The sequence below is a fragment of the Dromiciops gliroides genome, chromosome 2 (assembly GCF_019393635.1).
Source record: "Dromiciops gliroides isolate mDroGli1 chromosome 2, mDroGli1.pri, whole genome shotgun sequence".
Lineage (NCBI taxonomy): Eukaryota > Metazoa > Chordata > Mammalia > Microbiotheria > Microbiotheriidae > Dromiciops > Dromiciops gliroides.
Genome location: NC_057862.1, coordinates 395,422,348 through 395,441,726, shown reverse-complemented (window position 1 = coordinate 395,441,726; position 19,379 = coordinate 395,422,348). Strand labels below are relative to the sequence as shown.

Genomic DNA, 19,379 nt, shown 5'->3' with positions numbered 1-19,379 from the left:
AAAATCTGTTAGTTCTCTTTATTATAATCCACTTTCTAGGTCATCAACTCCAAAGTACTAGAAATACTGAGAAAAGAAGTCAAGGCAAAACAGGGATTTCTGAAACCAATCGCATTTTCAAATTAATTCCCTGGGAAAGAAAGCTTGATATTTCAAATTGTAGGTGGGGCCAAAAAAGGAAAAGATTAAAAAGCCATCCAATTCTTTTCTCATAGGCCATGTCTGCAAACACCAGTGACATTTTGGGAAATGCTGGTTATTTCATATACAAAGTTGGTAACCATGGCTACAGGGGTGGAAAAGCCAGTCTACAAAACAAAATATACCTCACAATCCTGAAGGGCAGGAAGAGAATTAGAGTGGGAGAAGCTTGAACTGCTACAAGGGGGAGTGGGCCATTGTTGCTAGACCAGTAGAGGTCAAGGAATCTTCCAAGAGTCCTCTGTTCCAAAAGACTCAGCTGGGAAGCCAGAGCTCCTGTTTAAGGTATGAGGTAGGAGAGAGAAAGAGAGAGTGAGTGAGTGAGTGAGTGAGTGAGTGTGTGTGTGTGTGTGTGTGTGTGTGTGTGTGTGTGTGTGTGCAGGCTGAGGGGAGAGGAAAAGGGGGTGGGGTTGTTTTTGGAGATGAATACAGGGAACAGGAAGAGACGCTCCCAGTCTGAAGACGCCCATAGCAAGCTCAAGACAAGGCATGACAGAATGGAAAATAGAGAGCTATGCCTTGTTCCAGATACTAAAATGTTTATACAAGGACTGAACAGTTAAGTGTAGGGAGTTTGTTATTCATTAGGGCAGCTCTTCTGGGGCGACTATTCAAGCTGCCTGCAGGGAGCTTTTTCTTTCCTGTTTTGTTATGAATGATCAAAGTCTGACAGAAGGAGCACCAGATGAGGGTTCCTAAGAGCATCTTTGGATCTCCAAACACTTGCACTGCAACACAACTCCACTGCTTAGTGTTCAAAGCCCTGCAAAGGGGGTCTAGGCTTGAATATCCCCTCTCTCCTAGCCTCATCTCAAGCTGCTTCCCACTTCATGCACTCTGCCTCCTGGTTAAACCCATCAGGTCTGCCTGCACTGCTCCATACATCCACAATGTCTTCTAAGCCTTTACCTGTTGAGGTATTACTACCCAATACTCAAATGTCACTTTTTACATCTCCCCAGCTGGAAATGATCTCTCCCTTCTTGATGTTCTCAGGAAAAGACCTTAGAAATCATCTATTAGGGGTTTGTGTTGTCTTTAAAAATATTTTAATAGGGGCAGCTAGATGGCTCAGTGGATAAAGCACTGGCCCTGGATTCAGAAGGACCTGAGTTCAAATCTGGCCTCAGACACTTGACACTTCCTAGCTGTGTGACCCTGGGCAAGTCACTTAACCCTCATCGCCCCATGCAAAAACAAAAACAAAAACAAACCTAACAAAGCCTTTGGCCCTTGTGGGACTGACTCATGAGAATTTTGGATGCTGTTACTATATAATATAGCAGGGAAAGTCTTGAACCCATGTGGTCTAGGTTATAGTCAGGGCTCTGCCACTAGTTTCCTGTGTAAACTTGGGCAAGGCAGAGGGCTTCGGTTTGAATCTAAGCTCTACTCATTGCTTTTGTAACTGTGGGCAAATCACTTCAGCTCTCTGAGCATCAGTTCATCATTTGTAAAATGAGAGGCTTGGACTAGATGTTCTCCTTCCAAATCTAAATATATAATTCTGAATGACAGAATCAGACTTGGAAGGACCTCAGAGGTCATCTAGTTCAACACCTTCCCAGAGCATGATCTGTGTCATTACATACACCTAAACAAATGACCATCCAAGTTATTGCCATAATTCATGCTTACTAACTTTATCATTTAAATTAGTTCATCTCTGAATATCAGTTTCCTCATCTGTAAAACAGAGATAGATGGTCCTTTCAGCTCTAAATCCTAGGGTTCTTTATGATTTATTTAGTAAGCCCTACATTTAAAAAAGATAATACTTCCATTCTAGAGAAATGTAGACTGCTTCAAGATGTGATGTGTTTTCAGTCCCTGGAGGTATTCAGTAGAGGTGATGTGAATACTTGTCAAGAATGTTATAGACAGGATTCTGATTTCAAGTTGAATTTGGCCTCAACGTCCCACCACCCTCAAGTTTCCTTCTAATTCTGAGAATTGTTTATAATACATTCCTTTCATTCATTCCTAGCATCTCTATGACCACAGACCTAATTCTGTCCCTCAGTGTCTTCCCCTAGGGCTCTCTGATATTATTCATGGATCAAAGAGTATTCACACGTGTTCATAAACTACTGCCTGGCACATTAAAGAAAAAGAGATTGATGTGTTCAGTACAAAGACAGAACAGATTAAGTTTAAAGAAAGAGCAACTAATGGCAAACAGCTCCCTAGAAGAGAGAAATGACACCTGATTTGTGCTATTGTTATCATACACTGTACTGACTTCTAACCACAAGATTATGTTGCCAGTAAAAAAAACCCCAAAACTCAAAAACTCAAAACATAATGTTGCTGTCCCATATATTTAAAAATTAAAAAATAAAAATCCTTATCTTTCAGACTAGTCTCAATGCCACAGCAGTAGGAAAAGAAACCCAGGTCTTATTTCTATTTGACTGAGAAACAAAAAGGGGTGGTGGGAAGGAGACTAGACTGGAGTTTGATGACTTGGGCTCATGTTTTAGTACTATTGCCGACTGACCCTGTAGGTCTACAGACAAGTTGTTTAACCCAGACTGTTTCCCCATGAGTAAAATTTTATGATGTTAAAAATTGTCTTTACATGTAATTGGGAAAAACACTGAAAATATTACTGTGATGCTTACATTTACCTCTGCCTCAAAGGTTTTGTGAGAAAGATCCTTTGTAAAATTATAAGCTCTACGTGAATAAGATGTTATTGTATCTGCCACTGTCACACAATCCCAGGCTCAGAAACCCATGATAGCTTCCATACTAGCTACCTTTTGTTTTATCCAGACCTGTGATTTCATTAGTATCAATGCAGATCAGTAACTATTTTGGTCCTCTGGCACTTGGAGTTAGTTGCCTTGGGTCCTGGGGCGTTGAGCAACTTGAGCATGGTCACACAGGCACTCTTTTAAAGGGAAGACTTGAATAAGAGTTTTCCTCAATCTAAGGCAGACCCTCCCTCTGCTACCTTGACTCTCCTTAAATTGACTTATCATAGTTAAATACAAGTTTTTCTGCCAGGCTTTCAAGGTCCTTTATAAATCTGACTCCATTCTACCAATTCAACTTGATCTCCCACTTCTTTTACATGAAGGGTATGTTTGACCCAAGATCTAGCTGTTCCTTGAAACAAAACAGGCTCATTTTCACAGTGTGGTGTAGTGGAAAGAGCAATGAGTCTATTCACAGGATCTGGGTAGGGATGAGAGAGGTTTGAGTCCCAAGCTCTCCCATTAGTAAGGTACTGGCTAAGTAGTTTCCAAACCCCAAGCCTTCCAGGATCCCATGTTTTCAGCCTCCGTGTTATCCTGAGGTCCTCCTTCCTCATTGCTCCTCAAAGGACCCAAACAACTACCAAAATCTTGTCTCTTCTACTTCGACAGCGTCTTTTCCATCCGTCCTGTTCTTACCACTCAAAAGCACTGACAAACAGGAAGAACTGCAATGGCCTCTGTTTCCCTCTGAGTTCTATTCATCCTTCATACAGCTGCCAAAGTACTTTTCCTTACGTGCAGGTCTGACCGTGTTGTTCCCCTACTCAAAATGCAGCAGCTTATCCCCTTGGCCTCCAGGACAAAAATATCAACTCCTGCTTGACTTGAAAGCCCTTTTCACAACTTAGCCCCCAACTACCTGTGGAGCCTCATTCTATGCCACCCCTCTCCCCACACTGATCCAGCTAAACTGGCCTACTTGCTAACCCTCCAAGCCACCAATACAAGTCTCTCCTTACAGGTTTCAGAGATCTCTTCCTTTAAGATTAAACCACCTTTTAGAAGACGTCTTTCCTGATCCCACCTTTCCCAACTGCTACTGTCCTCCCTATTTATTTTGTAGAGACTGAGAAAATGGACACATCTTTCCTGGTAGGAGGTAAGCTCCTTAAGAGCAGGGACTGATTTTGTCTCTTTGTACCTGGTTCCTAGTACATAATATTTAACACTCTGAATGGGAGAAAATGGAGAAGGAAGGTATCCAAGGGAGGTGATGAAACATATCACAAGAGAAGATTTGGAAAGGGCATATTCAGAAATGCATATTAAATAAAACTATCAATGAAACTTTTTTTTTTAAATTATAGCATGTTAAGTCCAGAAGATAGCATATTTTATCTACTTTGGCTAACAGGGCAGTTAAGAGTCAATGAATCTAAAATTAGAGACATAGGGATGAAGGGGTTTTGCACAACTATGGCTAAAGATGGTCATAGAAGATTGGAAAGGTCATTCCCAATGATAAAACTGAAAAGCTTTCACAAGAACAAAATCAAAGCTGCTTGATTTAAATGAGAAGCTATTGAAGGAAAACAACAAATTGTGGTAGTAATGGAATATTATAACACCGTAAGAAATGACAAAGAATTCGAAGAACTTAGGAAGCTGGGTATGAATTGATTTACATCAAGTAAGCAGAAGCAGAATAATTTACATGCTGATCACCAGTGATACAGGGAACAGTACTGAAAGGTCTTAGTACTTCTGATTCTAATTTCTTAGGACTTGACCGTGAAACACATCTCCTGCTCATCAGCAAAGAAATAGTAGTCAATAGCTGCAGAATAAAGTAGGTGTTTTCAGACATGGCCAGTGTATTCCTCTGTTTTGCTTGACTATACTTAGTTAATGAAAGGAATAGCTGGTCATTAAAAGAGAGAGTGATGAAGAATACAATTTTCAATTTTAAAAGTGCCATTAAGCCTAAAGAGCATTTGGATACTATTACAATATGGACCACTTGGGGAAGGTGGACCATCCCAAAACCGAATGTCAAGAAAATCCTAGACTTCAGAGTTAGAAAACAATTCAGAGGTTATTTACCCCAGTGGCAAAAACACTATTTTATTTTTTCTAATAACTTGGGAGTCATGAAACTTGAGCTAGCCACTTAATCACCTTGTGTGACCTTGGGCAAGTCATTTAACTTTTCTGCACCTCAGTTTCCTTACCAGTTATGTCCCTTCCTATTATTCTGAACAAAGAGTCATACAGCCTTCTTTAACATATCCAGTGCTGGGACCTCCAAAGAAATTCATCCTGTTATTGCCAAGTTCTGGTTGTTAGAAGTTCTTCTTTATATTAAATTGAAAACTACCTCCCTGTAACTTTCAACCATCCATCATCATTTCTGCCTTTGTAACCAAGTAGAACAAGTACATTCTCTTCCTCCACATTAGTCCTCGAGATATGTGAAATAAGGCTTTCAGCCCTGTCCCCATCCTGGTTAGCCTCCTTTGGTGTAAATCAATTTTCAAAAATTTGGCAACTAGACATTGACCAAGAATTTCAGATGTGGTTCCAGGCCAGAGGGCAGCTTAGACATTAGACTTCTATTAGCGATTATCCTAGCAGAATCCTCATCATGAGGCAGTAATGCTTAAAAGTATGATTTTTCCAGCTTCTCTTACTCTATATCTTTCAATCTTATTTTTCTGATCCGATTATTCCTTTTTGCTCTTAATAATTTATTTCAAAAGATAGATTAGGAACATTGAAGAATTTGTTTCCATACTCTTCCATTCCCAGATTGCAAATTTTAGCAAGAGGCTACATGTTACTTTAGTTCTTACTATAAAGATGACTACTAAGCAAGAGAACTCATTTGGTTCAAGGGCCTTTCTCTAAATTTGTTGCTTATATTGGTAGTAGGTTTGGCAAGAAAAAAAATCCTCTTAGCACAGTCTCAGCCTCCCTCTGAGGTGGGCAATACTTGGTGCTAGGCCTGGCTTGCCTGAAGTCTAATAGATTGCAAAGGTATAACCTGAAAGCTTTCAGAGTCTATCCAGACTACAGCCTGAACTTCAATCTGTAGTTTGAACCTACAATCACATTTCAAAGCTTCTGAATGGTACCCTGGGGACTGTGTGACTGGACTTGGAATGAGACTTGAGTTCAAGTGCCAGCTTTGACCCTAACTAGTTGTGTATGGTGGGATAAATGATTTTCCCCTCTTTGAGCTTCAGTTCATTCATCTATAATGAGGAGCTTGGATTAAGTAATTTTTAAACTCCTTCAAAATCTGACAATTCATGGTCCTCTTTGGACTCCATTCTACATTACTGATATTCAAGTATTGGATTTGGAGTCAAAGGACTTGGTTTCAAATATTAGCTGATGAGAAAGTTCCTATGCCAAGTCTTTGAGCCTCAGTTTTTACATTTTAAAAATGAGGATGGTTAAATGAAATGACCTAAGGCCCCTTCCTTCTGACATTGCCAGGCATTGGTTTGGGTAATTTCTGAGGTCCCTTTTAAACTCTGAAAAGTGTTGGTACAGTTGCATGATCCTAAGTTTCCTTGTCCATATTAGGTGGGAAAGGTCATCATCTAAGTGCAATATTTGGTAATCTTAGTCAGTGTTCTGTGGATAGAACCTGTCTGAGAAGACAAATGACTTGGGCTCACCCCACCCTGGCAAATTTCTCTTAGTAACTATAACTAGCACTAGCCTCAGAACTGCATCTTGGCAATCCAAAGGCCAGGCTGCCCCATATCTTCAAATGGTGGCTACACCACTTACATCTTATCAGTGGAGGGAACTGAGTGTTCAATGATTTCACACAAGAAGACTTACATCACTTTTCAAAGGTCACCCCCCAATTTAACACTGGCAGATCACAATGTGGTTGGGGGGGGGCGAGGATTTTTGTTTGTTGTTTGTTCTGCCAAACCTACTATCAGAATATCACAGCTGGAAGGTATCTAAGAACTTTTTCACTAATAAAAAGGAAGAATTTTCTAACAAAAAGAATTGTCCAGCAATAGAATGGGATGCCTTGAGAATTAAACTGTCCACGAGACAGCTTCAAGCCCCATGATATAAACATGGAGAACACATTAAACCTAGAGTCAGAGCTCAGGTTAAAGGTTAACAACTATTCTGGGCCTCAGTTTCCTCCCTGTAGAATGATGGGGTTGCAGCAACAGGTGAACTCTGGGGTTCCTCATAGGTCTACTCCAATCCTCTCATTCTGTGGAGGAAGAAACTACTAAGGGCAGGGATAGGTAATGCCGCATTCACAGAGTTATTAAGTGACAGATCTGGGCACTGGAACAGAGGTTCTCTGACTATTAGGGGGCAGTGTTCCTTCTACTACATTGTGTTGCCTCTCCCCCTATACTGTGGCCTAGTGATTGACCTTAAAGTTTTTGAGGGTTAAAGAAGTCCATGGTGTCCCTTAGGTATGTTCCCTTATATCTCTTCGGGAGATGTCCCACTTTCCCTAAAGAAAGTACATTTCACCAATTTGTGAAATACTACAAAAAAACAAACCAAAAACAAATCACTGTGGTACAAAGATGCTGACCGAGAAAGAAAACAACAACAAAACACTTGTGTGATGGCACATGACAAATAGGTTAGGAGGGAGTAGATAAACTAGAAATTTGAAAAAACCTATGGCAGAAAGAGTCCCATCCTTGGTAAAGGACCTGGGGTGCTGGTGCCTGCTCTAACTACTACTGATGGCCTAGCAAGGTGTTCTTGGGCTGCCTCTGGGCTTGTTCCCCCCAACTGTAAAATATGGATAATATTTGGTAGAATCACAAGTTTTAGGGCTGGAAGGGACCTCAGAAGTCATCCAATTCAACCTTTATTTTATAACTGGGCAAACTGAGGCACAGTGAGAAGTGATTTGTGCAAAAGTCACATACCAAGTTAGTGACAAGGCTGAGATTAGAACCCAGGACGATACATCCTACTAAACTTTTCCCAAGGTTGCTGTGGGAATCACATACGTGATGATGCAGGTAATAATACTCAGTAAGCACAAAGTACTATGTAAATGTCAGTTATGATCATCATTGTAAAGGTTTCAGAGTCAGGCACTGAAAGAGGTTCTTAGTTAAAAGTTTAGAAACACCTTGGATAAGCATATTAAAAACACACCTATATCTAATCTGACTACTATCTCATGGAAAACACTATACTCAAACAATCCCCCTCCTAAGGTAGAACCTCCATTAATCAAACCTCTCAATTAAGTCAAGCTTTCTTCCCTCTCCTGGGGTCCTCCTATCCCCTCCCTGAAGTCCCCAAGCACAGCACAGAGGGAAGTAGGCAGTCAGCTCAAGTGTCAGGAGATGATATACCCTAAAGCACATGGGCGAATGTGGATGATTCCCTAAGTACTAGGCTGTGGTTCTGGGTAGCTAGAAGACAGGGATGGAAAGCCTTGCCCCAGATGACAACCACAAAATCCAGTCATGATGACCACAAAAGGCTACCCTCGCATCATGGTAGTCACCAAAGATGATGGGGGTGACATTAGCTCACATTTTGTAAAACATCTGTCTCACAACAGCACCAAGAGTTAAATAGTCTTAAATCTCATTATCTCCAACTTAAAGAGGAGGAAACAGCTCCTGACAGGATCTCGGGACATCTAGCTGTGGGACCCTGGCCAAATCAAGGACTTCAGACTTTTAAGTTCCATGCTTTCTACATCATAAAGTGATCCCTTCTCAGAGATCCTTGACTTTCTTCCCCTTTGGGCAAAGCCAGTTGCCCAGAACTAAAGGTAATACCATATGATGTTGTTGTACTTAAAAACCCTATAAGCTAGGTGGTTCCAAGAATTATTGTCCCTTATTTGGAGAGGAGCAAAATGAGACTCAAGTGACTAGCTCAAAGTCACAGTTATCTTCCTGGGGGGGATGAGAAGTAGTTAGGCCTGGCTCAATATTCTGTGACCTTGGTCAAGCCTTGGTCCCTCTTCTCCCTCTTGAGAATCTCATCAGCTCCCAGGGGTTTAAACAAGTGACTCAGATCTACATATCCAACTGCAGTTTCTCTCCATGCTTCAGCCTTGTGTCACTAAATACCTACTGGATGTTTCAAAACTGGATGTCTTGTAGATCTCAAACTCAACTTGTCTAAAACTGAACTTCCATCCGTGTTACATTCACTCTTCCTCCAAGCTTCCATTTTTGTTGAAGGTCCTTCCACTGTACTTCCAGGGTCTTGGGTTCATATTCTCACATCATCCTCAACTTTTCTCCTCACTCCATAAAATCAATTCAACACCAAGTCTTGCTGTTCACAACATTTTTTCTGTCTAACCCTTATCTCTTCACATACATAGTTCCCACTTTTTTTTTTTTGGGTGGGGCAATGGGGGTTAAGTGACTTGCCCAGGGTCACACAGTAAGTGTCAAGTGTCTGAGGCCGCATTTGAACTCAGGTACTCCTGAATCCAGGGCCGGTGCTTTATCCACTGTGCTATCTAGCCGCCCCCTCATAGTTCCCACTTCTTAATCCAGGCCACTACATCCCAGCTTTATTAATACTGGGCAGTGTTCCTTAAGGACAGATCTATGTGCTTTTCTACTCAACCAACCCAAGTGGCTTCCTATTGCCTCTAGAATAATAGGAAGTTCTCTGCTTTCAAAGCCCTACAAAGTCAGCCCGCGATCTATTTTTCAAGCCTTATTGGACATTACACCTCTTCTCATTCTTTGGAATCTGGACAAATTGGACTTTTCTCCGATCCTTACACATGACACGGCATTTCCCCTTACTGGGCCTTTACACTGGCTTCCCATGCTTGGAATACCCTCTCTCCCTATCTGCACCTCAGGTATCATTTTCTGTATGAGGACTTTCTTCATTCCAACTTCTGGTAACCCTCTCCCCCATATATTTAACTACTGGGGGTGGTGGTAGCAGTATGTGTATATTTATTAACTTTATATTTATGCTGTTTATACTTTTCACATGTATTTGTACCTAATGGAATCGAAGTTCAAGTAGGTATCATTTCATTCTTTGTATCTGTATCTCTAGATCCTGGAATAGTGCCCTAGGCACACAGTAGACAATTTAATAGATACTTGTTGGTTGAATGAATACTTTCTTCTCTTCTTTTTTTCCAACTGCAAAGTGGAGATAGATGCAAAGATCTCTAAGGTCCTTTCCAGTTGCAAACTGCTATGCTAACAACATAGTATAATAGAGTAGGAAGAGATTCTACAAGTCTAGTCCTAACTTCTATTCCATACAGGAATCTCTGGCAGCTTTTTAAGCTATATTTTATCCTGGCATTCAGCATGTCTGGGGAAGTTTCGATTGGAGCTCTACTCTGTTCTAAGAAAGACCAGGATTTCACCCGTCTTTCCTTTCTACAGACCTGGTTTAGGGCTGTAAACACATATGGGTAGGAGTTGCAGTCTCAAAGTCTGTTGGGAAAGCTAAAGGATGCAAGTGGAATTTGACTCAGGAGTTAGCAAAAAGTCAAAAGACCTATCTTACTAGTCAGATTTCTTTCCTCTGGTGCAGTTGGATTAGATACCAGGCATTGGATTAGATACCAGGAAATCTGGGGCTCGGCTCCTGATCCTGCGACATAGCCTTGGCAAAGTTACCTCCTTTCTTGATTGGAAAATATCTAGAGCTAACATCCCTTTTCAAACGTAAAGTTCTAGAAATTCATACAAGAGCAGAGATCTAGAACTGGATTGTAGGGACTTTAGAAGTCATCTAGTCTAACCCCATCATTTTACAGATAAGAAAGCCAACAGGGGCTTTAAGTGACTTGCCCACGATCACATGGCCCCAGTGGCAGAGCTGGAATTTGAACTCAGGTCCTGTGGCTCTAAGTTCAGTGTTATTTCCACTCTGCAGCCCCTGCCAGCCACAGACTATAGCCAGCTTGGAAAAGGTTTTAAAGACCAGAAGATTTTGTTTTATCCCCAAAGTAATAAGAAGCCATTGGAGTTTTTTTTTTTTTTTTACACCCAGGAATATGGCATGCTTGGACTTGTGCTTTATGAACACCTTTTAGCAATTGGAGGAAAGTTTGAAGAAAAACCTGGAAGTTTGAAGAACAGCTAGGAGACTACAGCAAAACAGTTCAGTGAAAAAGTATGAGAGAATGTGGATCTTAAGAAATGTGAAGGTAGAATCAACAAGACTTGGAAACTGATTGGATATGAGGTATGAATGAAGGTGAGCAATAAAGGAGGCAGAGGTTGTGAACCTGGATGACTAGAAGATAGAAGTGCCCTTGATAGGAATCAAGAAATTCTGAAGAAGGGTGGGATTAGGTGGAAAAGAAAATGAATTGTTTTGGATATTTTTGAGGGGTCTATGGAAAATCCAATACAAAAACTATTCTAGTTAAGACTTTTGGGCCTATGGTCATCGCGGGAGATGAAGATGGGCTACTAAGAGCAAAAGGATTAAAATTATGATTTTAATTGGAGAATTTATATAGTGCTACTTAGCTCAAATGGAAAACAGACTCCAAGCATCTAATTTTCAAAGTCCATTCAAATCCTAACTTTATCAAGAAGCCTTCCTTAATCATCTCAGGTTCCATAAATCTCTTCCTTCCTCTGACCTATTATAACAACTATTGTCTCTATCAACTCATTTAGCAATTTGTCAGGCACTACATCATGGTGTCTCTTCTACTTTTGTCTTGAATTCCAGATTAACCTTTAACTTCTTACATGTTTATGGCTTGTTTATTCAATTAGTTTCTTAAAGGAGGAATGGTGCCTTAATACTTTTTTATATTCTTTACAGCACCTTAATGTAGGAAGTATACAGTAAATTTCTGTTTTGAGTCTATCAGGAGGGCAACTTCAGTACTTAACAAAATGCCTATTCACATATGACCAGTAAAGTTAGAAGTATCTCTTCTAACTAAAGAGTATGATAATCTAGATGAAGTCTAAAAAGACTGGGCTCACTGTTTGCTGGACACTGCCTTCTGTCACTGTGACACTCAGCTGGTCAAATAAAATTTTCTCCCAGGCCTCAGTTTCCCTCTATGGTAGAAAAAAGCTTAACCAGCTGTAAAATTATTGCTGGAATTTCATCGTTCATCTAGACCAACTTCTTAATTTTTATTCTGAAATTAAATACTAAATCAAACAGGCATAGAACAGAAAAAGGATTGTATGTGAAACTGCAGATCTCTATTATATGCAGCTTGCTTTTCTTTTAAATTCTATAATAAATCCAATTGGTAATTTCCAAAGCAGTCCTGCTTGTAATTTTTTTCCAGCCCTCCTTCTGTTCTACAACTTTCATCTCATAGCAAAGTTGAGTTAATCGACTCGCTCAAGGTCTCACCTGCATTCAGCACATATTCAGCACCAGAACCAGTCTTCAGATGACTATTTTAATTAGCATGTTACAAAGGTAATTGTTCTGGACAAAAGCTTTAAAGAATAAAGGGTCCACACCAGATAAGCACTAGCATCTGAATATACAAAAGAAAGTTCTATCTTGGAAGAAGAACTCCAGGATGCAGAAAGATCAGGTTTTGACTGGAAACACTGGATGTGCTCTATGTATGTAGCATATAGACCCATATGGTACTGGTCATAAAGACACAGCTGGGGCAGCTAGCTGGTGTAGTGTATAAAGCACTGGCCCTGGATTCAGGAGTACCTGAGTTCAAATCCAGCCTCAGACACTTGACACTTAACTAGCTGAGTAACCCTGGGCAAGTCACTTAACCTTCATTGCCCTGCAAAAAAAAAAAAAAAAAGAAAGAAAAAGAAAAAAAAAGACACAGCTAGAACATCCTTTCTCCCCATTCCAACCACTACATAGCATCTTCATCCTTCTGTAGCTCTGAGCATTTGGATTACATTTGAGTATCTGAGATTCATACCACAATGAATGACCATGGGATCATCATGTCTAACAGTAATTTTACCAGTGATAAATAAGCTACCTCAAGAGTTGCTGAAGATATTGAAAAAGAAGCTGGATGACTGACCCCTTGGGAGGGATATTACAGAAAGGATTCCTGGCTCAGGTAGGTTGGCTTAACTAAATGGATTCAAGGGACCTCAGAAATTAACTTTAGCAAGTTAAAACTCCAACATAGAGCCTCCAACATACAACTCAACGTGCATTAGCAGATATGTCCTTTGAGCACAATTAAGTCAATATAGTAAAATGGGAAAAACCATAAATTCCAGTAGGAACTCAGAAAACAAGAGTTCAAATGAGAGCTCATCCACTAATTTGTTGTGAATGTGGGCCCTCTCTTGAAGGTGGCTTATTTTTTTTGCGCTTTCAACAATTTCCATTTTTTGGCAAAGGTCCTGTTTCTGAGACCTGAGCGCGTATGAGCAGTCAAGAGGCTGGAGAAAGAAAGAAAACAGGCTCAGAAAAGTCAAGTTATATGATTCAGAGGTGGAAGGGATTTTAGAGGTCAAATTCTATTCCCCAGGAAACTAAAGGCCAAAGGGAAAGCGTCCAGAAGTTACAAACCCAACCCATTTCATGACTGGCAAAGAACTTGGAGACAAGTTCTGAACAAAGGCAATCCTTTAAAAGCTGCCCTCTCCTCCCCTAGCACAATCCTAAAGTGCAGAAATACATCAAAAGTAGATGTAGCAGGGGCAGCTAGGTGGCGCAGTGGATAGAGCACTGGCCCTGGAGTCAGGAGTACCTGAGTTCAAATATGGCCTCAGACACTTAACACTTACTAGCTGTGTGACCCTGGGCAAGTCACTTAACCCCAACTGCCTCACTAAAAAAAAAAAAAAGTAGATGTAGCAGAGGAGAAATGTAGGTGAACTTACAGGATGAAAACAAAAATGTTAAGAGTTCAGTGGGAAACTGTTCAGAAGAGAGAAGGGCTTATTTGTTTTGAGAGAGCAAGAAGCTAGCTGGTCTATAAAGCAAAATACATGATAGAGACCTTCTTGGGAAGAGCTCCCATTATATATGTCAGATTCACATTTCTATAGGGCTCTGAAAAGGTGCTTTCCTCACAACTGCCTGGATAGGTGAAAAATAAAGGTAAGGTAAATATTAAGTAAATATTTTTAATCCCCTATTACAGAATGAGGAAACTGAGGGTTCAATAAACCTTTTGTGCTTAATTAAAATTCAATACTCTAACCATGACCAACAAGCTGGGAAGATGCAAAATAAAGGGCTTTAGGAAGTTTATCCACCTTCTTATGAGAACAGATGAACTACAGAAATGGTCTAAACTGGGAAGGTAGTCAAGGATGTGGGTAAGGTGAAAGAACATCGGGGATCCTTCCAGTACTTCACACATCCTTCATTCTCAACTCTGCTTCACTCTATAGGAAGTCCTGAGGCAACTCTTAACAATTCTGCCTCCACATCTTACATGCATGCCCTTGTCTCAAACTTTCCCAAACACTACTCTAGTTCAGGCCCTCATCACCATTGCCTAAACCACTGCAAACACCCTGATCTCTCTCTTTCATCCCATATGGCTGTGAAAGTTATATTCCTAAAGGGCACAGGTCAGCTAATGACCATGCCACTCTCCTGCTCAAACTGTCAGTTGTGTCAAGTACAAACTTTTGCATTTGGAATTTAAAGTCCTTCACAATCTGGTTCCACTTACCTCACTGGGCTTATTTCTCCCTCTACTTTCCCTTCATGCACTCTTAGGGTCCAACCAAACCAGCCTACTTCCAGTATATGACATTCTGTCTCCCATCTCTGCACCTCTGCAAGGCTCTCCCCTATACCTTCAATTCACTGCCTTCCTGCAGTTATCTTGGAATCCTTAGCTTCCAAGTTAAGCTCAGGGTCCTACCCCGACAACACAAGGCCTTTTCCTGATTCCATTCTAGCTGCTAATGACTTCTCCCCCATATCTGAAATTACTTTCAAAAAAAATGTTATTGTATACACACAGCTTCCACTGACAGAATGTATACTCCTTAGGGGCAGGGGCTTTGCTTTTCTGCTCCCACGCACCAGCACACACAGAGCCTGACAAAAGTGCACTGAAAGTCAGAAAACCTAAGTTCCAGGGCAGACTTCTCCAACACCGCCATAGGACTAAGCAAATTCACTTCCCAGAACTTCAGTTTACTAGTAAAGTCCCATGTAACAATACCAGCATTGCTTACTTCAGGTGAATATAAATGTAATCTATTATAGGTAGTTATTTGTATTCTTATTAAGCACCTTGGGGCATAATAAGATGGGGTAAATAAAGGAAGACATGGAGGGAGGAGGGGCAGGTGAGGCCGACCCTGGGAAGGTAGTAAGCTGTACGAGAAACTGAGGGTCAGGCTCCTGGGCGGCAGAGGCTGTTAGATAACAGGGAAGGGGGAAAGCGAGGGTTCTAAAGGCCCCGGAGCCACGGGAAGTCAGAGGAACAGGTGTGAAGACAAGAGGGGTGGTTTAAAGCGCCTGGGAGCCACAAAACAAAAGGGCATTTCGAGGGTCCCTTCCGGGGGCGGTGGGTGGAGGAATGAATGACACGCGGCTAAGAGCGGGCCGGGAGCCGGGGAGGGCCGCGCCGGCCGGCTCGGGGAAGGGGGCCGGAGCGCGGGGCGCGGTCCGGGCGGCGGGGGATACGCAGGGGGCTGTCAGCGGGCCGTACCTTTGAGCGAGGTCTCCACCAGGCGCAGGTACAGCTGCGAGCTCTTGTTGCCGTGGCTCATGCGCTGGGCTAGCCCGTTGCGCTGCAGGACGCACTCCTCGAACTGCACCACGTTCTGGTGGCGCCGCTTGAGGCTGGTCAGGGCCCAGAACTCGGCCAGCGCCAGCTCCACGTTCTCGGGCGCGTCGCAGCGGATCTTCTTCACGGCCACCCGGGCCCCGCTGCGCCCGGCCACCGCCTCGTACACCACGCCGTAGCTGCCGCGGCCGATCTCGGCCAGCAGGCTGTACCGCGGCCGCGCCGTCGCCTCTCGCCGCCTCAGCGCCGCCGCCAGGTAGGCCTTGCCCGCGGCCGCCTCCTCTTCCGCGGCCGCCTCCATGGCCTGGGCCTGGGCCTGAGCCTGGGCCTGGGCCGCTGCCGCCGGCCTCAGCTTTGCGCCGGGCGCCCGGAGCCCTGGACTTCGCCTTTTCCGCTCACTGCTTTGTGTCCCTCGGCGAACACCGTCCTCCTCGCCCGTTTCCATGGCTGCGGGCGGCGGGGGGAGCAGCAACGGCGCTGCCGGGGTCCCCCTTTCTTCATCCCTCCGTCCGGCCCCGGGACGCGGCGGAGCTGGACTTCGGGCTGGGACCTGCAAGCAAAAGAATCGGTTAGGCGAGGAGGCCGGGTGGAGGAGAGGGGGGAGGTGGGGGGGAGGGCGGGGATCGCAGGCCGCACTGCTTACCCTTACCACTACCACCACCACCACCACCACCACCACCTCCTCCTCCTCCTCCTCCTCCTCCTCCTCCTCCTCCTCCAGCCGCGGCCCCTTTAAGACTGAAGCAGCAGCCGCCGCTTGAATGGGGGGAAAGCGGGAAGGTCGAAACCATTGAGTCGTTGCGTGGGGGGAAAGAAAGAGAATCGAAAAGCACCTGTCTGGATAATCAATCTATCTTGAGGGGTAGGGGAAAACGATGGCAAGAATTCTACAAAACAGAGGAAGCACGTCTAATCATGCTATTTTATTTCGTCTTGCTTTTATTCCCCCGGTCCTGTCCCTCCCGATCTTCCCCCACACCTTTCGCCGTGATGGATTCTCCCTAGTGTAAACAGTCCATTGAATTAAGCCGGAGTGGAGTCTAGGGGACCATCCCAACTTCGGGTTGGAGGTGGGTGGGTGCGGGATGTGGCCTCACACTCCACCGGGGCCCTAGGGGCTAAGTCGCTCGAGAGGCGGCGCCGACACTCTACCCCGTGTCTCCACCTACGGGAACTCGGATCGCATCCTTACCTGGCTTAAGCCCTGCCTTCCTTGGGCTGCCCTCTTCCTCTTCTTCCCCCTCGGGGGTTGATGGTCCGCTCCGTCCTGGGGATGCCCCGGGGACTGGGCTGCCCTAGCCGCCCAGAGCGGCCGGGGCTGGGCCGGAGCTGCGGGTACGGTGTCCGTGGTGAAGAGCGGGCACCTGCAGCTGTTGGCCCCGCTGCCTCTTCTGCACCTCCTCTCGCTACAGCCCATGTGGCCACGCCGGCTGAGCCCTTTATATAAGCCCTTTATGTAACTGGCGTGGCCTGCCTCGGGCGCCGGGGGCAGGGTCGGCTCGGGGTGCCCCATCCCCCGGGGTCTTTCGGGCTGGCTCAGCCTCAGTGCCTGCCCAGGGCTCCAGCTGCCGCTGCCGGACCAATGCACTTTCAAGTCTAGCCCGAGCGGAGCAAAACCCGCCTCCTACCCAAGGACGCGCGAAATCCCAGCGAGCCCCTGGCCGGCCCCGCCTTCCCTCCTCTAGTCGTTTCCCCTCCCACCCAGCAGCCTCGGGATTGTACTGCATAGCCCCCGGCCCGGCCCCCACCTCCATCCAATCAGTGTCGTTCCTGTGCTCTCCTCTCAGCTGCAGAGCTCATCCTAACCCCTCCTAACCTGCACTGACACCCTCTTCCCATGTTTGATGGTGAGGGAATCAGAGTACTATAGTATAAAAATTCATGGTTTTACAGAAGACCCTTGTCTTGCTTTTGGTTCTGCAGTGACCCCGGGCAAGTCCTTAACCCCAACCTGGACGTCAGTTTCCTCCCCTGAGCTAAGGATATTGGACTAGATGGTTTTTAAGGTTCTTTGCAGCTCCCATGTAAGGTCACAAAATCTTAGATTTAGAGTTATGAGGCACCTTAGAGGCCCTTTAGTCCAACTCCTTCATTTTGCATTTAAGGAACTGAGGCCAAAGGAGGTCAAATGACTTTTCCAGGGTGACACAACTAGGAAGAATTTGAATCCAAATCTTTCTGCCTCTCATTTTGTGTTCGTTGTGTTCCTTCTTAAAAATTCTATCATCCAGTGACTACAACTTTCAGCTTTAGTTTTCATATTTGTAATTATAAAATGGAATCAGACAGCATAATGTGGGCGTGTAAAGAAGGTAGGCCTCGAAATAAGGAGCACCTGAAGTTGAGGGATGCCCATCAATTGGGGAATGGCTGAACAAGTTGTGGTGTATGAAAGTAATGGAATACTATTGTGTGCTGTAAGAAATGATGAACAGGCAGATTTCAGAGAAACCTGGAAGGACTTGCATAAACTGATGCTGAGTGAGATGAACAGAACCAGGAGAACATTGTACACTATCATCAACATTATGTGTGGATCAACTGTGATAGACTTGATTCTTCTCAACAATACAATGGCACAAGATAGTTCCAAAGGACTCATAATGGAAAAGGCTCTCCAAATCCAGGGGGAAAAAAAAGAACTGTGGAATATGGATGCAGATTGAACCATAATATTGTTTTTGGTGCTGTTGTTTTTCTTTTTTGAGGTTTCTCCTTTTTGCTCTGATTTTTCTTTCACAGCATGACTAATGCAGAAATATGTTTAACGTGATTATACATATATAACCTATATCAGATTACTTGCTGTCTTGAGGAGGGGGGTGGGAGGGGAGGGAGAGAGATTAATTTGAAATTAGAAATCTTACAAAAACAAACGTTGAAAACTCTCTCTACATGTAACTGGAAAATAATAAAATACTTTTATAATTAAAAAAAAGAAATAAGGAGCACCTGGGTTCAAGTTTGATGGACAGCCCAGGGCATGGGGAAAACACCAAATCTAATCATTCAATCAACTAGTATTAAGTACCTCTTAAGCATTGGGCACTGTGCTTAAGGCTGCATATTTCTATACAAGATAGATGCCAATAAAATATGAGGGAAGCTTGAAAGAGGAGAGAAACCAGTAGAGGACTCCTATGATAGATGCAGAGGGACAACATTCCATAGAACAGGGATAACCATCGTCCAGGCACTGAGAAAGGAAAAGCAACATTCTGTGTGAAGGCCATCAAGAACACCAGAGTCCTTGGAGCATAGAGAACATGGAGGGGAGTAATGTGTAAGAAGAATGGAAAGGTAGAAAGAGCTTTAAATGACAAACACATAAATTTATATTTGATCCTAGAGGTAATAGAAAGCTGCTACATTTTATTGAGTAAAGCAGTGATGTGGTGAGTCCTGTACGTGAGGTAAATCACCTTGGCCACTGTGAAGATAGCTTGAAGCATGCTTACAACCTCTGTATGTGTCTATATATATATGCATATGTGTGCATGTATCTGTATTTATTTATAGCCAAAGGAGGTTATGAGTTGCCCAGAGTGACAGTAAGAATCTGAGGCAAAATTTGTACCCAGCTCTTCCTAACTCCATCACCAATATTCTATCCACAAAGTCAGTGCAGCCTCTCATTTTGTGTTTGTGTTTGTTGTGTTCCATATTTTAAATCCTATGATTCAGTGACTGTGACTTTCAGCTTTAGTAATTGTGAAATGGAGTCAGGAAGCATAGTGTGGGTGTGTAAGGAAGGTGGGCCTTGAAATAAG

The 19,379-nt window shown here is 43.5% G+C and overlaps 1 protein-coding gene across 2 annotated transcripts in view; it reads right to left on the bottom strand.

The window, feature by feature from the left end:
* The window catches only part of STK35 (serine/threonine kinase 35), a 55,465-nt gene extending 38,231 nt beyond the window's left edge, over positions 1 to 17,234 (bottom strand). For both annotated transcript variants that reach the window (XM_043983891.1, XM_043983889.1), the window contains exons 1-2: positions 16,802 to 17,234; positions 15,532 to 16,159 (exon numbers count right to left, since the gene is read on the bottom strand). In XM_043983891.1, the coding sequence (XP_043839826.1) occupies positions 15,532 to 16,159; positions 16,802 to 17,122 (949 nt within the window). In that variant the 5' untranslated portion in view covers positions 17,123 to 17,234. The remainder of the gene's footprint in view (positions 1 to 15,531; positions 16,160 to 16,801) is intronic.
* Positions 17,235 to 19,379: the final 2,145 nt, after the last annotated feature.